This window comes from Phyllobates terribilis, unplaced genomic scaffold, assembly GCF_046119375.1.
Source record: "Phyllobates terribilis strain yellow unplaced genomic scaffold, ASM4611937v1 Scaffold_2__4_contigs__length_985480577, whole genome shotgun sequence".
NCBI classification, from domain to species: domain Eukaryota; kingdom Metazoa; phylum Chordata; class Amphibia; order Anura; family Dendrobatidae; genus Phyllobates; species Phyllobates terribilis.
Window position 1 is genome coordinate 851516864 of NW_027362762.1, and position 15158 is coordinate 851532021.

General features: G+C 41.8%; 1 protein-coding gene across 1 annotated transcript in view; it reads right to left on the reverse strand.

Moving 5' to 3' along the window:
- Positions 1 to 298: 298 nt before the first annotated feature.
- The window catches only part of DHRS13 (dehydrogenase/reductase 13), a 33741-nt gene continuing 18881 nt past the window's right edge, over positions 299 to 15158 (reverse strand). Inside the window, exons 2-5 of the mRNA XM_073667896.1 lie at positions 9686 to 9804; positions 1736 to 1859; positions 1003 to 1314; positions 299 to 677 (exon numbers count right to left, since the gene is read on the reverse strand). Of these exons, the coding sequence (XP_073523997.1) occupies positions 415 to 677; positions 1003 to 1314; positions 1736 to 1859; positions 9686 to 9804 (818 nt within the window). The 3' untranslated portion in view covers positions 299 to 414. The remainder of the gene's footprint in view (positions 678 to 1002; positions 1315 to 1735; positions 1860 to 9685; positions 9805 to 15158) is intronic.

A 15158-nucleotide genomic window follows, 5' to 3' on the forward strand; every position in this document is an offset into this window, starting at 1 on the left:
CTGGGACCTTGATTTCCAAATGAAAATTGGAACTCTGGGACCTTGTGGAGTGTGTCAATGACTGCCTTCTGGACATCTGTCAAGTCAGCAGTCTTCCCCATGATTATGGAACCTACTGAAACAGACTAAGGGACCTTTTTAAACACTTAGGAAGCCTTTGCAGGTGTTTTTTGTTAATTATTCTAAATTTACTGAGATAATGACTTTTGTGTTTTCATTGGCTGTAAGCCATAATCATCAACATTAACAGAAATAAACACTTGAAATAGATCACTCTGTTTGTAATGACTCTATATAATATATGAGTTTCACTTTTTGTATTGAACGGAAATAAATTAACTTTTTGATGATATTCTAATTTAGTGAGATGCACCTGTATGTTGTACCCTGAGATAAATGGCGGTGTGGGAATATTTATTTGGTTAATTCAAGGAGATCTTCGCTAACTTCCCACAGTTTCTTGGCCACTGCATCATCCCGAGCGTGTGCTTTGACCTGCTGAACCTGGCAATCGGCAAAGTAGCGCCCGCTTAACATTTCGATTCCGTCTTGGACAGCACAGTAAATAGAAGTTTGAGCTCCTTCCATAGGTGTCTTGAGCAGGAGATAAGCAATGGGGTAAACTGGTAGCAGAATCCATTGTGGCACGTTGCGTCCTAAATTAGTGAGCACCACACCTGCAAGAAGGAAAGATATTAATGTACAAGGCATAAAATGAGACTTCAGTAAGGTCATCGCAATCGGAGCCCCCGTTGCCTTTGATTTCATGATGGAGCCCATTCTCATCCCATATTATATTCTCCTTTAGCACCATTGCTTTAGGAAATAAAATCTCCATAAAGTAATGTGGAGAAGACAGAATACGTAGCAGTGCCTAGGAGAAATATTTTGGACATTCTCTGCTCGGCTTTGTAGCCAGTAAAGCAATGTATCGTTCTTGGATTTGATATTTTAGAAGAGCAAGCTATAAAGCAACATCGTACACGCTAAGGCGGCATTTACCTGGGTGAACGGCATAACAAGTGACATCGGTGCCCTGTAATCGGTTGGCCAACTCTCGAGCAAACAGAACATTGGCGAGTTTACTGTCACAATATGCCTGGATAATTTCCATCCATGATTCTCCAGATGAATTTAGGTTCTTGAAGTCAATTCTTCCCCTGCTATGAGCACTGGAGGCAAGAACCACGATACGGCTGGGACTACACTGCTTGAGACGATCCAAAAGCAAATGAGTCAACAGAAAATGACCCAAGTGATTGACGCCAAAGACCAAATTGAAGCCGTCTTCAGTCTTTCCTTTACCTTCAATGCCTGAAGTGAACAAAATGGTCATCGATAAATATTGTCATATCTGGACCTTTGGTTTTTAATATTTCATAGTGTAGGACCATCCTGAATAGGGTCACCTTGTCACTGGTTGGATGGCTTTTAATCTTTTTTTTTTTTAATCAAAAACAGTGTGTACTAAGAAGCCTGTTATTTAAATGCACTTTTGCTTTTACTTTAGTTACAGCAGGGTTTATTCTCAATTTGTTTCTTGTAGGTTTTGTCTTGGCCAATGTGAACATGCGTTTATATGTTGCATGTATGCCAACTCAAACTCCAGCAGCCTTTTAGATAAATGGACACATTACACATATATTTACAAGGGTATTAGACACTACGATCAAGGCACCTAGTACAGGACTGGAATAAGTCAGGACGGAGAGTTTCATGGATTCTGATGGCTCACCCGCATTGTTTATTAGTATGTCCAGACGAGGCTCACTGCTCAGGAACGTCTTGCAAAATGACTTAATTGATGCAATGGAGGCCAGATCGAGCTTCATGAACAGCACCTGATTGTTGCCAGATAGCTGTAGGAAAAAAATAAAATACACAGGATATGAGTAAATATAACATCTAAACCTTTAGGTTGGGGCTATAAGGCAACGTTGGCTGCCACACAGGTCATATGGCCAAAGATTGATGAGTGTTGCTGCTACATGGCAGCAAAATGCAAATGTATAGGGTAATTGCACGGTACCATGGAAAGCAATTCATAAAAACATTAAACCAATTGAATTTATTCCAACTTGCTTGTCATGGTTGCAGCACTTTGTGGCACCCAGAGACCCTATTCACTTGCATTATGTGGAGATGTAGTAGCCCCATATAGCAATCTATGACCGTACGACCTGTGTAACATAGTAACAGTTTTTAAGGTTGAAGGAAGACCAAGTCCATCTAGTTCAACCCATAGCCTAACATGTTGATCCAGGGGAAGGCAAAAAAAAACATGTGGCAAACACTAAGCTCCACATTGGGGAAAAAAAATCCTTCCTGACTCCACATACGGCAATCAGACTAGTTCCCTGGATCAACGCCCTATCAAGGAATCTAGTATATATAACCATTAATATTATACTTTTCAAGAAAGGCATCCAGGCCCTTCTTAAATTTTAGTAGTGAATCACTCATTACAACATCATGCGGCAGAGAGTTCCATAGTCTCACTGCTCTTACAGTAAAGAATCCCCGTCTGTGATTATGATTAAACCTTCTTTCCTCCAGACGTAGAAGATGCCCCCTTATCCCCCTCTCAGGCCTCAGAGTGAAAAGATCAGTAGAAAGGTCTTTGTACTGTCCCCTCATATACTTGTACATAGTAATAAGATCACCCCTAAGCCTTCTTTTTCCAAACTAAGGCTATGTGCCCACGATGCAGAAATGCTCCGGATTTTTCCTGAGCGTTTCTGCATCTCCCTGGCAGAAAAAAACACATGCGGATTGTACATGTGTTTTTCCTGCCAGGGACAAGCGGAAGTGAAACGTTCTTCACATGCATTTCCGCATGCGGGTTATCAAGCGCTTTTCCAAGCGATTTTAGCATCACTTGGAAAGTGCTTGTCAACTTGGTCACACTATATAAATCCATGTAACCGGCATGGATTTATAGTAGTGTGACCGAAAGAATGGTAAAAAATAAAAAATAAATCTATACTTACCTTCTCATGGCCCCCGGTGTCTTGCTTCCCTCCGTCCTGGCTGCCGGCAGATCGCGGTACACTGCACTGAAGGACCTGCCGACGTCAGCATCGCGTGACCCGTCACATGACTATAACGTCAGCGCAGGTCCTCCAGTCCATCGCGATCTGCCGGCATGGGAGGACGAGCGCAGCGGGGGCCATCAGAAGGTAAATATAACATTTATTTTTTATTTTATTCTTTTTTTTTACAGTTTTCTATGGTACCCGGGTCCGGAGGAGAGTCTCCTGTCCTCCAAACCCGGGTACCATCTGCACATTGAACTCATGTATTCCGCATGTGCTTATCTAGTGAAGCGGAATCCATGCGTTCTAATGCAAGTCAATGGCTGCGAAAACGCCGCGCTTCCGCAAAATAATTGGTAGTGCTGTGTTTTTTTCTGCAATAATAATCTGCAGCGGAAATTTCCGCAGCATGTGCACAGCACATGCGGATTATCATTGGGGAACATGGCAGGCCTTCTATCAAGCGTTTTTTAAGCGTTTCTGCAGCATTTTTGCCGCTGCAGAAACGCTTAAAAAACGCATCGTGGGCACACAGCGTAAATAACCCCAAGTGTAATAACCTGTCTTGATATTGCAGACCCCCCAGTCCTCTAATAACCTTGGTCGCTCTTCTCTGCACCCGCTCTAGTTCAGCTATGTCTTTCTTATACACCGGAGACCAGAACTGTACACAGTATTCTAAGTGTGGTCGCACTAGTGACTTGTATAGAGGTAAAATTATGTTCTCCTCATGAGCATCTATGCCTCTTTTAATGCATCCCATTATTTTATTTGCCTTTGCAGCAGCTGCCTGACACTGGCCACTAAACGTGAGCTTGTCGTCCACCAATACACCCAGGTCTTTTTCAGTGACAGTTTTGCCCAGTGTTTTACAATTAAGCATATAATTATACATTTTATTTCCTCTGCCCAAGTGCATTACCTTCCATTTATCCCCATTAAAGCTCATTTGCCATTTATCAGCCCAAGCTTCTAATTTACATAGATCCTCCTGTAATATAAAATTGTCCTCCTCTGTATTGATTACCCTACAGAGTTTAGTATCATTTGCAAATATTGAAATACTACTCTGTATGTCCCCTACAAGGTCATTAATAAATATGTTAAAAAGAAGGGGGCCCAATACTGACCCCTGTGATACCCCACTGTTAACTGAGACCCAGTCTGAGTGTTTTCCATTAATAACCACCCTTTGTTTCCTATCACTGAGCCAATTCTTAACCCACATACATATATTTTCCCCTATCCCCATTGTTCTCATTTTATGTATCAACCTTTTGTGTGGAACCGTATCAAAAGCTTTTGAAAAGTCCATATACACAACATCCACTGCATTTCCTTGGTCCAGTCTGGAACTTGCCTCCTCATAAAAACTGATCAGATTAGTCTAACAGGAACGGTCCCTCGTAAACCCATGTTGATACTGGGTCATGAGGTTATTCTTCTTCAGATACTCTAGTATAGCGTCTCTTAGGAAACCCTCCAGGATTTTAACCACAGTAGAGGTTAAGCTCATTGGCCTATAATTTCCAAGTTCGGTTTTTGTCCCCATTTTGAATATTGGCACCACATTTGCTATACGCCAGTCCTGTGGTACAGACCCTGTAATTATGGAATCCTTAAAGATTAAAAATAATGGTCTATCTATGACGTTACTTAATTCCTGCAGTACTCGCGGGTGTATCCCATCCGGGCCCGGGGATTTTGTGTAGCAGCCAAAGTCGCTGCGTAGTCACAGCCCAATATATGACAGAATCCCTAGATACAGAGCTAAACATGTGATAATGTAATAATATAAATATGAAGGTCCAACCAAAATGATCCCCTTAAATGACAGACAGGAATCTCACAGCTCCTATAAGTACTAAATTCCACCAATTTGTAGGATCTGCAGACCCAAATTTAACGTATCTGTCCACCATATAATGAACATGCAGAGATGGCTCTCCACTGCTGCGCTCTCCTCCCCTCTCACAGCAGAAGGATCACACCGTGAGAAAAAAATAAGACTGAATGCAAGCTTCTAAGTAGAGATGGGTGAATCTTTTGAGATTTGAATTATGAGCTTGATTAAATTTCTTTATCTATTTAACTTGCAGCTAATCGATTCCCTTACAAATCGTAATACTGCAAAGCCTCCATTGGTGCAGAAAAGACGTGTAACACTCTGGAGTCGCCTAAGACTGTATTGAACCGTTATCAAGCTCTTTAACACAAACACAGCCTCAGTAATGTCCAAGTGACCTCACCACAAACAGACAGTATCCACGTACTAGTACTGCACAGAGACTTTTCATGCTGTATGAAATTTAAGAAAAAAAAAAAAAAAACAGTTCTGAATTTTTCCCTTACTTTTATGATCAGGCGGTACTCTGCTGCAGCCTGTAAGTACAACAGAATGTCGGAAGTTTCCAGTCCATGGGCTACTAAAAATTCACTTGCCTGGACCTGTGCTCCACTCTGCATTTTATATATGATGCAAGCACGGCCTGGAGTTGTTGACCACCATCCATTCTTGTGTCTCTGACACTTTCTGTCCTGTCAGTTTTGTATGTTTACTAACAGGGAGTCCAGACCACGGGATACAGAGTCAGGGTTTGATTTCTGGTGGGATCACTCTCTAACCATGTGATTTAGCGATGAAAAATAACACTATAACATCCTTTCATGTTCCCAGTCCTTCGCCTTGGCCCAAAGCTGTGCAGAGTTCCACCGGGAAGCTTCACCAGTCGAAACACAAAAGAGAGAGAGGAGGAACAGCATGGAAAGCAGTAAGTACATGAGCATGACGATGATGATGGCCAAAACCAGATACTATTTGAAGATGCAGCTTGCCTACCAGAAGAAGGAGGATATCTTGAGCCCTCTCACATTCCTGGACAGTTTGCTTTCCACACAAGAGCAGGTGATGCTGCTTCATGTGTAGACGTCGATTTGTGCCAGGATATCCACAGCTTATTTTCACACTGCAGTGTTTGCACACTGCGATAGACTGGTCCTCCGGCAATATGGAAAAGAGTTCTCACACTAGAGATACCCGCACATCAGACTCGCTACCACCATGAATACCACCACAGCCTACTGTTGAGCTTCTTCCACCAACAGCAGTCACGGCATCAACTACTCTCAAGATGACCGGAAGAGAAGTAGAGTTGCCCGTGGAAGATCTTTTGCCTGGACATGGCAAAAGATCTTCCACATCTTTTGCTTTTTATGGCTGACGCCACCACCCTTCTTCTCTGATGACATCACCTCTTCAGTATCCTCTGATTTTGTGTACCACACAATCCTAAATCATAGCAACCATCATCCCTTACTCGACTGACAATTGCCTCAGTGTGAGAAATGTCCTGAACTCCTTGCTTCCCCACGCCATTCCAACCTCTAAATTTGCCCTGTCTCAAAAAGCTGCTACCACCTCGTCTCCTCGTGCCACTACCACCACAACTAGATATTTGAATCATGTCTTCCTTCTCCTCTGGTCCCATGTCATCTGACTGACTGTTCATCCCATCCAGTAAGTCAACAGGAAGTTGTTGTGCAATATCGTCTTCAGCCCCTGGGGGTCCTGTGCTAAGATTTCTTGAAGCAGGATAACTATCGGCATATGTCTATAATATTAAAAAAGGATTGTTTGGCTGATAAAGAATGTTTTTAAAGGGCTCGGACTGATCTAAAATAGGAAAAGAATTGATGCCCTGAACCATCCTGTGTCGCTTCTACTCCAATGCTTACCCGATACCTGTTGCTGGTCTCAGTGACCTCAACCGGTGTACAGAGAAGCAGAGACCACCGGGTGAACATTGGAACAGGAGTTTCTGAATCGGAGAGTGAGAATAGATTCTTTTATTATTTTATACCTGTCCGAGTCCTTTTTATCTATTTTTTTTACAAAAGTTATTGCTTATTCTATTTACTTCTCTAGAGCTTCGGAAAACTGAAAATCTGCAGAGCTCCATGGTGTCCACTAAAGATTTTGTAAGAAAGAAATGAGTATGGACCTTAAAGGGTTATTCCCATCTCATATATTTATGACCTATCCACAAGATGCGCCATAGATGCCAGTAATCGCCATGTAAGGGTGGGCTTGATGCTGGAACTTTTCACTAGCAATTGTCTCTTTATCAGTATTAAAAATTACATTTTAGTATCTATTCGGTCATAGATGTACATTTTCATTCTTAAACCCAACTCCATTAAGGGGAATGATTCTTTGTGCTCGTTATTGTTACTGTAAGAAATACTGATTGTAGCTTATCCTCCATTCACATTCGCATCAGACTCTCCACAGGAACATCTCATAATCGGAGCTATTTTTTTTCTGGCAAAACAATGGACACCTTGGTAGAACCTGACAGATCTCATTATAAGTCAATAGGGTCTGCCATGCACGGCTGGAGCCCACTGTGTGATGGATTTGGTAATGTGTTGTGGCTTCCATTATATGATGCAAATGTGAACTAAGCCTTGTACAGGTGCATCTCACTAAATTAGAATATCATCAAAAAGTTAACTTATTTCAGTTCTTCAATATAAAAAGTGAAACTCATATATTATATAGAGTCATTACAGAGTGATCTATTTCAAGTGTTTATTTCTGTTAATGTTGATGATTATGGCTTACAGCCAATGAAAACATAAAAGTCATTATCTCAGTAAATTAGAATACTTTATAACAACAGCTTGAAAAAGGTTTTTAAAATCTGAAATGTTGGCCTACTGAAATGTATGGTCAGTAAATGCCCTCAATACTTGGTCAGGGCTCCTTTTGCATCAATTACTGCATCAATGCGGCGTGGCATGGAGGCGATCAGCCTGTGGCACTGCTGAGGTGTTATGGAAGCCCAGGTGGCCTTGATAGCAGCCTTCAGCTCATCTGCATTGTGGTGTCTGGTGTCTCTCATCTTCCTCTTGACAATACCCCATAGATTCTCTATAATAGATTCTCTATGGGGTTAAGGTCAGGCGAGTTTGCTGGCCAATCAAGCACAGTGATACTGTTGTATATAAACCAGGTATTGGTACTTTTGGCAGTGTGGACAGGGGCCAAGTCCTGCTGGAGAATATTTCCATCTCCAAAAAGCTTGTCGGCAGAGGGAAGCATGAAGTGCTCTAAAATTTCCTGGTAGACGGCTGCGCTGACTTTGGTCTTGATAAAACACAGTGGACCTACACCAGCAGATGACATGGCTCTCCAAACCATCACTGATTGTGGAAACTTCACACTAGACCTCAAGCAGCTTGGATTGTGGCCTCTCCACTCTTCCTCCAGACTCTGGGACCTTGATTTCCAAATGAAATGCAAAATTTACTTTGCATTTACTTAGGGTGTCAATGACTGCTTTCTGGACATCTGTCAAGTCAGCAGTCTTCCCTATGATTGTGGAGCCTACTGAAAAAGACTAAGGGACCTTTTTAAACGCTTAGGAAGCCTTTGCAGGTGTTTTCTGTTAATTATTCAAATTTACTGAGATAATGACTTTTGTGTTTTCATTGGCTGTAAGCCATAATCATCAACATTAACAGAAATAAACACTTGAAATAGATCACTCTGTTTGTAATGACTCTATATAATATAGGAGTTTCACTTTTTGTATTGAAGAACTGAAATGAACTTGTTGATGATATTCTAATATAGTGAGATGCATCTGTATGTGATTCCATTCTGCTGCTAATGGTCATACATAATGTTATATTAAAAGGGGTTATCCGGACATACAATATGCATTAACTGTGCACAGGATAGGTCATCGATATCAGATTGGTGTGGGTCTGACACAAGGCGCTCCCATGATCAGCTGTTATTTGCTCTGGCGGTGGCTGGACTTAAATACTTTGAGTGGAGCTGCTAAGCACAGTTCTGGTCAAAGTGTAGCAGCCTCTGTCAGCTACTGCAGAACAGCTTCTATTAAAAAGAATTGGAGCAGTGCAGCAGTACAAGTCAGTAGAGGCCGCTCAAAGTGTTCACATTCAGCCACCGGTGGAAAAACTACTGATCGTGGGGGCGCAAAGTATCGCACTTACATCAGTCTGATACTGATGACCTCTCTGTATGCCCAGACAACCTCTTTTGGTCCTCATTGATAAGTCCATCTTTTTTTGTGCGTGCGTGATCCAATTTTCATCCATTTTTGGACCGTGTGTCCATTTTTACCATCCACGTGGCATCTATTCTTCTTGTATGCAAACAATTTCCCCCCTCTCCAAGCTTCTCCCGCTCACTAAACCACAAAAAACCGACAGCACTGAGATGTCATATGTATGGGATCCGAGTGCTATCCATTATTTTAACTAGTTCATTAACATAAAATGTGAGTCTTTGATCTGCAAATTAAAAAAAAATGGATACAGACTGTTTTGCTGCGTGCATAGACCTTTTCTTCATTACAGAGGTAGGCACAGGCCTTTTCTTCATTACAGGGGTAGGCACAGGCCTTTTCTTCATTACAGGGGTAGGTAAGTTTACTGCAGAACTAGGCAGCTGTATTTTTCAGGGGTTTGGTAAAGTTGGGTGACAACCCCGGTTGAAATAAATAATTTTTTTTTTGTTAAAAATGGATTAAGAAATTCTAACAATATAAAGGGTGAACAGAATTAATAAACTTCAAAAATGTGTACAAATCAGTGGCCTGCACGTGTTTATTGCTTACTGTCCGTATGTCGTATGCAGCGGATTCTCCAGTTTCCTTCACACGACATGCCAAAATCACTCGAGCTCCTCGCTTGGCCATGTCTAGTGCTGTCATTTTGCCAATTCCAATATTTGCCCCTGTACATAAAAATGTAACATGGAGTCAGCAACTTTACATTCATGAATGTGTCACAAATAAACAATGTATAGATGAGGTAACCAATTATCGGTTTTATAGACACAGGCCCCAATTCATCATTTGCAGTTTATTTTAGTCACTTTCCTTTTTTTGCCTTGTATTGTGTTTTTTGGCACCAAATTCATCAAAATGGCGCATGCAATTCAAAAATGTGAATTTTTTTTCTCCTGTCTTAAACTTTTTTTTGTGACCTTTGTCACCAAAATACTGGCATACTCAAAAATAAACTGTTGGAAGGGGGTCGGGGAGGTTGACTGGAGTGAAGTTGGGCTGAATTCTCCAACTTTTTAAAAAGTTGCAATTGATATCAGGCGAAAACATCTGGAATCACTAAACTCTGCTCACAAAGCGGGAAAGACATAACATGATCAGGTGAGCATATGTAAAATATTCTTAAAAAAAGGTGCAAAATAGAATAAACAAGAAAAGGTGCAAAACACAAAACTAGACAAAAAACAGGTGCAAAGAAGATAATGAATCTACGTCCATAATGCGCTCACATAACGTCTCAGTACATAACACAAACCTAAATTATTTTCTTAAAGGTTCTTTAACCCCTTTACAACCTAATACGTTTCTAAACATCATAGGCCGCCTGCCCCTCTTTGATGCGGGCCCTGGGACTGAACAAGCATCGTTCCACACAAATGACACCTGATCTGATCAGCTGATATGTGCAACTAAAAGCAGCGGTTGGTATCACGATCCACCTGTGGCTGTTAACATGTTAAATGCCGCTGTCAAACTCTGACAGTGGCATTTACCTTGGCCACGCCGGAAGCTCGTCATAAGAACTGCCCATCGGTGCGCCCGTCACATGATCGCGGGGCATCGATATATTCACATGACAACCCGGGGTCTGGGGTAGACCCCTGTGGTTGTCATAGCCGATCTGCTATGAGCGTCGCCCAGTGGCTGGTGTTCATAGCAGATGAGCATTTCTGCTATACATAGCAGGGTTTAAATAAGTTGTTCACTACTTTTTATTATCCCCCTCATGTATTCCCCGGGGCCCCTGAGGGATTTTGTAATTACCTTGTGTTGCAGATACTGCCTTCTGAGTGGCGCTATCGCTGGCTGCTCACAGGCATCACGTGACCCTCCACTGATGTCACGTCAAGTGAGGCGTGACATCACTGACGCGGTTCCCGCGGTGGATGCTGGGTTGTGGGTGGGGTTACCCCGCACATCACACCCAGCATCCACTGCGTGCCTTCCCAATGAATGGGGAGACGGGGAATGCTCACAGGCAGTAACTGCACCGCAAGGTAATTACAAAACCACTTAGGGGCCCCGGGGGAATACATTGTGAGCAATAATAAAATGTAGTGAACAACCCCTTTAAGCCCTGGGCCCTGCTATGTGTAGCACAATCGATCAGAAGATTGCAGCTTGAAGTCTTCTAAGGAGACTATTGAAGCAAGTATAAAAGAAGTTCAAATCACCCCCCTTTCTCCCCATTCAAAAACAAAACAAAAAAACACATTTGGTATTGTCACGTTCAGAATCGCCCGATCTATCAAAATATCAAAAGAATTAATCCGATCGGTAAATGGCATATCGAGAAAAAGAAAGTCAAAATGTTAGAATTAGTTTTTTTGGTCGCTGCAACATCGCAATAAAATGCAATAACGGGCGATCAAAAGATCGTATCTACTCCAAAATGGTATCAATAAAAATGTCAGCTCGGCATTGCCCCTCATCAGTTCAAAGTATGAGATCTGCAGCCAAATCAGATTTCATACTTTGTACTGACAAGGGGCAATACTCCGAAACACACAGTGTCTATAAATTGAGATTCTGGTTTGGCTTTTATCCTAAGTCATATTGTAAGGCTTGTTAAAGGGTCAATATTGACTTGTAGGATTGCTACTACCAGTAGGTGGCACTAGAGCTCAAGTCCTCTTCCTCTCTCAAGAGACAATTTGCATATTTAGCTCTGTTCTGAGATGAGACTGATCTGTAACACCAGGTAAGCCCCAGAGTCTCATTAATCAGTTGATTGGCCAGGTGGCCGGGCGCTAGACCCCCACCAATCTAACATTGATGGCCTTAGCTATGAATAGGCTCCATTTTAAAACAAGGAATAACCTTGAAACCTAATAGATGAAGCAAAACGGGGCAGAAGATTTACTGAATTTTGCAAGATGTGTGCACATGATCAGGATTTTACCTGACTGAATTTCATGTGCGGAAAAAGGAGCAGCATGTCAATTCTTTGTGTGTATTGGCCTGCGTTTTTCCAATACAATGCACTGGAAAAACCGCATGGCAAATCCGCAGGCAAAAACGCTGCGGAAAATCAGCAGTGTTTTTGCTGCCAAGAGGTGCAAAAAAAAAAAAAAAAAAAAAAAGACGAAAATTATGAATTGGGCTTAATGTGCTTTATTTGCAAAAAACTGAAGTCCCTTTAAGCGGAAAATGTAAGGATGTATGTCTTGTATTTCCAGGAATTGTCTTTTTCCCACATTTAAAAAAAAAAAAAAAAAAAAAAAAAAAAAGAGACAAATAAAATGTATATAAAAAAAAAATGTTTGATTTTATATACATTTCCCCAGGTTCCTGTCTTAGGCCTCCTTCACATGTCAGTGTGTCCGGTACGTGTGGTGACAGTTTCCACACGTACTGAAGACACTGACACACGTAAACAAATTCATATCAATGGGTCTGTGCACATGTCAGTGTGTTTCCACGGACTGTATGTCCATTGGCAAGACACGCTGACATGTCCGTTTTTTTGCACACAGCACGGGCCGCAATACGTCCCACACTGATGTCACACGGATGACGATGATGAGAGTTCCATCCAGCAGTCGGCACCGCGGATCAGCAAAAACAGTACCGCTGATTCCCAGGCGCCAGTACAATGTCATCCGTGTGTCATCAATGTGACACGTACTGGCGCCTGGGAATCAGCGGTACAGTTTTTGCTGATCCACGGTGCCGGCTGCTGAATGGAACTCTCATCATTGTCGAGATCAGTGCGAGCAAGGTACAACTTTGAGAATTGTATTCTGCCCCCACTGTCTACATTGAGTGTAAAATTAATAAAATAAAAAACACATTATACGCACCTTTACATCTAATCCCCTGAAGCCATTGTCCCCTGTAAACAAACCAAAAAGAAAAATATCCCTCACCTGTCTGAAATTGAAAGAATTCAGCGTGTCCCACGAATTATGGAAATCATAGAATGGATAGACATGTTCCTGGCATGTAAATTATGAAACCATGTGTGGGCCAATGGAAAAACATCTCAATTTATTCAGTATAGAGTATTAGTGCTACAGCACTTACAAGGCTTAGCTGCTATCAATGAGGTTATTAATGGGTGTCTGAGGAATGTTCTGCCACTCTGAATGCATTTGGGCAAATCATCAAGATCCACTGCTGGCAGCTCCTTTGCAATTGCCGACCAATGACAACCCAGATGTGCTCAATGGTAGACAACTCCAGAGGTGTTACAGGCCATAGGAGCACATTCAGGCCACGTGACTTGGTGTTGTCTTGTAGAAAAATGGCTCTTGGGACACTGTCACATTCCCTTGTGAAGTGCTCTTCATGGCACTACCCACGTGGTCTCCAGCTATAATAGCATCCAAGACAAAAGTTGGACTCATCACTGAAGAGGAGAAAATTCCATTCCAACTTCCATTGCTGTCTTCTCTGCACCACGATGGCATTTGTGAGTGGTGACATAAGGTCGGTGGAATATCTGTAGCTGGACGTCTGGCCTGTAGCCCAGTGTCATGCAGGCACCTTCTGATGGTTTGTGTAGACACTGATTGATCTCTTACACTTTCTATGTGAGGTCTAACTTCACTTGCAGTACAGAATGGATCACTATGCACCATTCTTTGAATCGGAAAAGACAAAGAAGCCTTCCGGAGGGAACATCCCACGGTTCCTACCCCAGAAATTATAATGAGGGGTGAGATGTACAGTAGACAGACCCCTCTAATCTTCATTCCATATACACTAACAGCTCGGCATTTACATGGATTTGGTCGTGAAACCAGTGGTACCGTCATTTCTTCAAAGAATCGCAGGAGCTGTTTTTTTTTTTTTTTTCAACCTGAAAATGACAAACCTTATGATTCTTGTGCTATTATAAGCTGCCTGCATGCTTTAAGCATCTTACCAATGCCTGCAGCATCTCCAGACCTATCTCCCATTGAGCACATCTGGGACGTCATTGGTCGACAACTGAAAAGGGCGCTGCCAACAGCGGATCTTGATAATTTGCACAAGAGCATTCAGCGTGATGGGACATTCTTCAGACAACCATTAATAACCTCAAGGATAGCAGACAAGGCGTGTAAGAGTGTATATTTCTGTGGGTGGCGCTCATACTTAATACTAAATAAATTGAGACTAAATAAATTGGTTTAATTTTTTTTCAGAATTTGCATATCAGTAACACGTGTTGCCATCTTGTGATTTCATAACTCCACAACTTTTCCTTCTGGGTGTTGCAGTTTCAATGTTGAGGCATTTATAACATATGCAGTGCCTTGAAAAAGCAGAAAACATTGGGTGTATCCAGCACAGCTTCTATCCCTGCACCGCCCCATGACAGCGTCCATGAACTGCATTTCAATTAGGTAAGCTGGATTTCAGTTCTTTTCTACGAACTGCAAATGCCTTGAAAAAGTATTCATACCCTGTGATTTTTTTTTCACATTGTACCCACAAATTTAAAAGTATTATATTGGGATTTTATATGATACCAACACAAATTAGCAAGTATTTGTTAAGTGTAAAGGTCGGAGAGAGTCTGTCCATAGGACAACTATTAGGGTACGCTCAGAGTAGTGTAAATAAATAACTCAATCGATCCAGAATAGTGGGACGATTTTTCCTCCCGTGTCATCCGTTTTTTACTCAGCAGCTATTAAATGTTTTCCAGGACCATTTACAGTTTCCTATGTTACAGAATTGTAATGCATCCATAATAATCAGATGCCATACAATTTTTTTGAAAGCAAGCAATAAGAAGTTCTGTTTGCAGCTTGTATGTGGAAGAAGGTGCACTGGTCAGATGAGACCAAAGTAGAACTTTTTGGGCTAAATGCAAAATGCTATGTGTGACAGAAAAGTAAAACTGCACATCACCTTGAAAACACCATCCCCACTGTCAAACGTGGTGGCAACATGATGCTTTTGGGATGCTTTTCTTCAGCAGAGACCATGAAGCTGGAGTTGATGGCAAGATGGAAGCAGCTTAATAAAAGGCAATTCTGAAGGAAAACCTATTAGAAGCTGCAAAATACTTGAGACTGGGGCATAGGTT